The sequence below is a fragment of the Triticum aestivum genome, chromosome 3D, assembly GCF_018294505.1.
Source record: "Triticum aestivum cultivar Chinese Spring chromosome 3D, IWGSC CS RefSeq v2.1, whole genome shotgun sequence".
NCBI lineage: Eukaryota > Viridiplantae > Streptophyta > Magnoliopsida > Poales > Poaceae > Triticum > Triticum aestivum.
In genome coordinates, this window is record NC_057802.1 from 554,719,603 (window position 1) to 554,726,869 (window position 7,267).

At 50.8% G+C, this 7,267-nt stretch overlaps 1 protein-coding gene across 1 annotated transcript; it reads right to left on the reverse strand.

Annotated features, from left to right (window-relative positions):
• Positions 1-72: 72 nt before the first annotated feature.
• Positions 73-752, reverse strand: LOC123080444 (flowering-promoting factor 1-like protein 2). Its single transcript, XM_044503371.1, has one exon. It carries the CDS (start codon positions 644-646, stop codon positions 293-295), a length of 354 nt encoding a protein of 117 aa, XP_044359306.1. The 5' UTR covers positions 647-752; the 3' UTR covers positions 73-292.
• Between the last annotated feature and the right edge of the window lie 6,515 nt (positions 753-7,267).

The window sequence follows — 7,267 nt, forward strand, 5'->3', positions numbered from 1 at the left end:
CAAAGGGCAGCCAGGTGGTTAGGTCGTTTTGGCAATCTGCCACACAGTTGCCAAATACATATTCCGAATTAATTAACCACAATGGACACGCAGCATGTATATCTATATATACGTCAATACACCACGTACATATACATACACACGTATAGACATACGCACACATACACAAGGTGGACAAGTTAACCAGCGGAGATCGATGACGACATGGATGCGACGGTGGCGGCCGCCGGCGCGCACGAGCTAGCTGTGCTTGCTTCGATCGAATGGCCGAATCATCAGCCAGCCAGCTAGGCTAGACGTCGATGACGCGGAAGGCGTCGCGGTTCTTGATAACGACGTCGTACATGTGGACGGAGCTGAACTGGCCGAAGTCCTTGGGGAGGGAGATGAGGTCGACGGAGGAGCGCTTGTGGAACCTGAGCATGCAGTCGCCGGCGGCGCCGCCCCCGCCGGCGTAGTAGCGCTCCCAGCCAAGCGCGACGAGCTTGCGCTCCAGGGAGGCGTAGGAGGCGACCACCTCCCCCGTGGGCGTGTGGAGCAGCGCCTTGCGCCGCACCGCCCCGCCGCCCGGCGGTCCCGCCGCCGACGCCGGGTGGTTCTCCACCAGCTTCACCACGCCGTTGCGGAACACCCACACGCCAGACATGGTGCTATGTGTGATATGGTGATCGCTCGCTGGGTGCCTTGGTGGCCTGGATGTGTACTTGATTAGTGTGGTGTGTGTACTTTGGTGGTTGTTGAGGCTGGGATGTGGAAAAGGATGGGGCGTGGGAGGCTATAAATAGAGGCGGCCGGTGCATTGCCGCGAGCGGTGCAGTGCATGATAGGTACGTTACGTCTCGATGGCGAGAGCGCACGTGCGCATGGCCCCGCCGTGTTTATTCACACTGGGCGAGACAGTGCTCGATCATATGTACTCTGGTATTTTTTTTCTAGTTAAGATCTCTATCGGATAGAGATAAGATCTACCAGTAAACGATGTGAGAAGCGAACCGGTAGAATGGTTAGAAGTACACTGGTATTTTTAGCCCATCAGGGTTCAAGTTTTAGATTTGACGTTGGTGCTCTGAATTTATTCATCAATCCTAGGAAAGAAAATTACAATCAAGACCAAAAAATCCCCTGAGCTTGACACTGATGCCCATCACCTGCCTCTGCACCATCACAACAACCACAAAAGAAAATGACAGATCACCTCCTCATCGGAACTTGATGCAGCTTCACCACTGATGCAGTTTTGTGGATCTTCAAGGTGACTCATCAAAGCCGAAGCCATTGTCGTTGAACTAATTTGACCGGGGCAACACCCTAGACATGCCATCGAACTCTAAATCTGTCACCCCGACGCCGAAGGAGAAAACCATACCTGCCTTCCACCAACCACAAACCCAAGACACAATCCATCTTCCAGATGTCGTTAATGCAGACCACTTCAGCGCGTCCGCGCTGGAGCAGACGTCATCGCAACAGTACACAAGTCCGCCACAAGGATGCCTTCGCCACCATGACATCCCCGCTTCGATAGGCTAGTTCCCAAACCCATCACCACCCATACAGTTGATCGCCTTGTTGAGGAAGGAATTTGAGCTTCTTTATTCAGCGTCGCTGCCACCACCGAAGCCAAGACGTCGAAAACCTAAAACCTAAGGACGACGCACGGGATCAGGCGACCCTCCTGACCATCGACGACTGAGAGGTCATCGGCCGAGGGGAGTCACCGAAGGACGGCGCCGAAAGATTGGCCTCTCCTGACAGCGGCTAGGATTCTAGTCACCTGGCACCAGAGCGGAAAACGCTTCACACGTGGCTTATGAGCGTCTGCGTCTATACTGCGGCCAGTCATTGCTGCGAGCGGTGCACTGCATGGTATGGTACGTGCATCGTCTCGATGGCGAGAGCGCACGGGCGCACGGCCCCGCCGTGTTTATTCACTCTGAGCGAGAGAGTGCTCGATCGAATATAGTACTCAAGTATTTTTCTCTAGTTAAGATCTCTATCGGATATATATAGAGATAAGTTCTACCAGTAAACAATGATGAGGAATTTCGTATACCGCACACGTGCATGTGCAAGTGGTGATGTGCATATCGGCGTGCACTGGCCGATCCAGAAATGGACGGCCGGCATGGAACGGATTTCCTGCGCGGTTGTACGTGCAGCATCTCATTCCCCACGGCATGTGCCAACCCTATGATGTTGGACTATAGGTACTCTGCGTAGGAGGAGACCATGCATGCATCTAAGATACGTACGTGTAGTCAGCTAGTATGTACGTGGAGGCAGTAGACTCTATCTTAGCCATTAAGATATGTATGTGCTCACAACGCAGATACACGCATATCAACTGTGGTAGCTATCAAGTTTCGGTCGGAATCTCGCATGTTGGTGACGACGACTCGTCAACTTTCCGTTATGTGCACGCATGCATACTGGTACCCCCTACTCCTACGAACGTTCTTCGATTCTTCTATGGTGCGAGGTGCAATTTGATGCACAAGCGCGCGCGTATATACGGTCGGCTGTAGGTATGCACACATAGAGGTGGTGTCCCTGTAGCTGTACGTATGATGTGATCCATGAGCAACGGCTGACGTGCTAGGGGAATCATTCCATACACACATATTCTATATCTAAATAGCTAGGCCCCACTAACTATTTCTCTCAACATGTAGTCATGCCACATCATTCGCACTACATGCATGAGAAAAGGCTCACCCCGACTCTCATATGTTTCTCAAAATGCAACCAAGCCACTTCATGAGATGCATGAAAAAAAGGACCCATCTCAACAAGGAAACATACATGAGAATTTTCATTCTATTATGCTATATATATTTAATAAAGATTTTACTACTATATAGTAATCAAACATAATAAATTATATGTATTTTTATTTTTAGCTTTTTATATTGTTACTTCAAATATTCATGTTTCGTACAACAAATCAAAATGGAACATGTTGCAAAATATTCCCGCAACAACGTGCGGGATATCAACTAGTATCATTAACTTACGCGTTTAATATTATTAAGTTACCTGAATTTAGCCTCGGATCTCGAGGTGGCCCTTATTAACTTAGGGCGCCTCACATTCCGGAGGCCATTTGGGACTACGGAACTTGTCGCCTGGAAGGAACTCCTTGAGTGTATGGCCCTTCAGTCCCCAGACATGGATCAGACGAGCGATCGCATCTCTTGGCATCTGGAGTCTTTGGGCCGCTTCTCCACCAAATCGCTCGACTAGGCAAGTGCGGCAGCTCCTGGCCCAGAACCTCTCGCATTAATCTGGGCGATTAGACTGCCGCTGAAGATTCGGATCTTCCTGTGGCAATGGATTCGGGGCCGGGTATCTGGAGGTACTCAGGAGGAATGGCCCTGGAGATGGGATTTGCCCCTTGTGTGGGACGAGGGAGGACTCGAATCACATCTTCTTCACCCGCGTGTCCGCGCAATTCCTTTGGAGTTGCTTCCGGGAGGTGGTTGGCAGACGTTGGTGTAATAACAACTTCCCCCGCCTCTTCGAGGAAATCCACGCCTCTCTATAGCATTCCTGCCACATTAGGTGACTGTGTATTGGGGTTCTCGCGTGGACGCTATGGACAGTCCGCAATAAACTTGTGATCCAGCATGTGCTTCTTCGACGAGCTACTGACACGGTTTTTAAAATTTGTGGCTATTTGCAGCTCTAGCGGCCGGTTAGTCGCCCGCAAGACCAAGACGCCATCGACATCTTCATTACAGATCTTCACGCGACGGCCCTCCACTTGGCGCCGCCGCTTCCTCCACCACCGCCGTAGCCGGATTAGCCACTTGGTAGTTTGTGATTCCTTTTTTGTTTTATTTAGGGCTTTTTAAGCTGCGCCCTCAACAGAACCCTCAGGTACTCTATTTGTGTGCTTCCTTTGTGTGTAGTGTGAATCTTTATTGGATCTCTGTGACTCTGGTGATTTTCTTTATATATAAAGCGGGGCGAAATCCTTTTTTGGTAATTTACAATTTGTGCGAGCGATATCCGATGAGCGCAGCACGGGATGGAGCTGGTCACGACTAGATGTGGTGTCCTGAGATGCCGGGCCAGGAGCTGTTGGCTGGAATAAGCCGCGGCGCCAGTGTCGGACGCGTCGGGCATGTGTATGGGCGCGCGCTGGGCGTGTCGGGCGCGGCGGGACCGTGGTGTAGGCGTGTGTGGTCGGGCTCGTCGGGCGCGACGGATTCGTGCGGGACATGCGGGATGCACTGGTGGTGTCGGGCTCGTCGGGCGCGTCGGATGCATGCGGGCGTGCGGGATGCACTGGTGGTGTCGGGCTCGTCGGCCGCGTCAGATGCGCGTGGAACGTGCGGGACGCAGCAGAAGCCATGGCAAAGTATACGTGTGTGCGTATGTGTATGTGGCGTGCGTGTAAGTGCTCGTAGCCGTCGTAGTTAGGCTGGCAGTAGGAGCAAAACGGCCGCAGCGTTCCGTTCGTAGCCAGTCGGGTCGTACGCGTAGAACGCGTCGTGGAGGCCGGGCCGAGCGGATGGATAGTGCGTAGATCGGGGAGGTGGGCAGCGATGTGCATGCATGCATCGGCCAAGTATAAAATCCCTCCTGGTTGAGTTTGTTAGGAGAGCGCGTGCGTTGTGCGTCCAAGGTTGTAGCCCGTGGTGGTTAGTCCAGCTATAAAGAAAAATGGCGTTGTGAGAGCATCTCCAACGACCGCACAAAAATCTCGCGTCCAATAAAAGTTATAGCGCGGCATTTTAGCATTTTTAGTGCGCCGGGACCAACATTGCTTTACCAGACGCCCAAAGACACACGCCCGAAAAACAGACAGTGTAATTTATGAAGCGCGCCCAATCCGGAGCCCAAAATATGCTGCGCGATAGCGTTTTTCAGCGCGCGCCCAAAACTTTTTAGCGCTACAGTATCTGCTGGAGCCGTTGGGCGCAAAAAAACGAATTTTTAGTGCGCAGAGCTTTTTTTGACGCCTGTTGTAGATGCTCTGAGCGCCGGGGCGTTCGTCGCCGGAAACCAGCGTTGTCTTCTTCCTGTGTATGTGAGGGTGAGCTGAGGGTGAGCTAGGGCTAGCCGGTTCCAACAGGAGCAACCTGAGCCAGGAACGACACAGCTGAAGCGAGTCTGAGGTTGGTTGGTGCAAGACAGAGTGCTCGATGGAGCCGGGGAAGATGATGGAGCTAGAGGGATGGCTAGGGACGCCGACTGACCCACAGTGGTGGAGGCGGGAAGGACAGTGAGCTGAGGCATGTGTAATAGCGCCTGCGGCCGCTGACAGCAGCAGGTGGCCTAGCCAGTGTCGGGGGGAGGCCGGAGGAAGAAGGTGAGCTGATGATGATCCAACGACGGCTAAATCGACCAAAGACATTTTCTTTAAATCAACCTACGAACAGTTTGTACTCCCTCCAATCCAAAATAAGTGTGGTGGTTTTAGTTCAACCCATATATTTGTGGCTGTATTTTTCTTTTTTGAATTCGTGGTTGTAGTCTTTAATTAGCTAGCTGATGTGATAGGTGAGCGACGGGTGACGGCCGACGGGAATCATGCCATGCATGCATAGCGCAAGGAGCAGTGATATCGATGGAATCCAATCCCTTGATCCACGGACCTAGACAGCCCGTAGCTGCAGCCAAAGGCTAGGCCTGCATATTGAAGCATCCATCCATCGATTCGCCGATCGATTGGTCGAAACATGCATAGAGAGGAGAGAAGAAGATATAGCCAGCTACTCCCTAGATGCGTCACGGGTGACCGCAAATAGTCTCTGTCTCTTTCTGCGCCTCACTGTCATTTTGAGATCGACTTTATATATGCTCGAGCAATTAGGCGATAAGATAGCTGGACTGATTGATTGCGACGGAACCATGTGTGCGTGCATCCAAGGATTCGGAGCCCATTTGCTCGGGCCAATGCCATGATCGATCCACCGGCTTTTTGTTATCTGGTCTGCCCTCCATCCCTCCTTCAGTGGGAATATAGTTAACTTTTGAGTTAATGGCGCAAAAATCACACTCCGTTCATAGAACAGAACCACAACTGTAAAATATTTCCATCATAAAAATTTCAGTGCAAAACATCTTTGAAAATACTAATAACATCTGCATATCAACACCGATAGAATCAGACGTTAAGGTAGACACGACTCTTTTCTCTCTCTCTCCGTTCACCCCTCTTAGGTTTTCAGCCACATACACTCGCATTGTCTACCCCATATATCCGGTAGGCGTAGAAGTACTCGGGCATATTCACGGTTTTAGTGCTTAAGGCATCTCCAACGGCAACCCGTAAATTTTCTACCGCATCCGTCCGCAGATAGGGAGGGATCAGTCCACGGACACGGATGCGGGAGGCAGCCATCAAACTGTAGCCGCATACATTTTCACAGCAACTCAAACTAACCGGACACAATTCGATCAAACACGATCGGATTTCATATAAACATGATGGATTTCATCTAAACATGACAGATTTCATTACATTTACATCAACTAAATGGAGCTCGTCCGTCTAGGTATAATTAATCTAAATGGTCGCTGGCGCCTGTTCCCCGTGTCCGGCCATGAACCAAGATAACTGAAGCTTGACCATCTCCAGCTCCGCCTCGGCGCTCTCCATCACTGCCTCCATGACCTCCTTCTCCAAAGGCCTGGAAAGTGAAGTTGTCCGCCTCCAAATCCATATGCCCAACCCAATGGGCAACTAAATCATAAATTAGCACTCATGCCCATATCCACCGGGTATCCCACACCCATTGGGTATCCAATGAGTACAATATATAGCATTTAAAATTTAGAAGGTAGAGAAATGAGTTTAAAATTTAACTGATGACGGGCGAGCAGTATAGCACTGACGCAACCTCTTTTGGTAGGTGGCCTCTTGGAGGCATCAAGGGAGTATGATCAGCGGTTGGTGGATGCCCATCACAGAGGGAGGCGGTGGTGGGAATGGGGGTCGCTGGATCGAGAGTTGGACACGAGTCTGGTAGCGAAGAGTCAAGAATTCATCTTTTTGAGGAGTCACATAGGACGTCGAGAGTTGACCCCACAAGTCATAATAGTTATTTTCATTAATCATTGTTACAATATTCTCGGTATTCATTGGGTTATCCATAGGCATAATTTCATACAGATGCCCCACCCATATATTTTGTGGGTACGGATACCCATTACCCATGGATATAAAATCACTCCAAATGTTGCCCATGCCCATTGTGTTCGGGTAGGGTACCCACGGGTACCCATAGCCATAGAAAAAACTGCCATCCCTAAGATC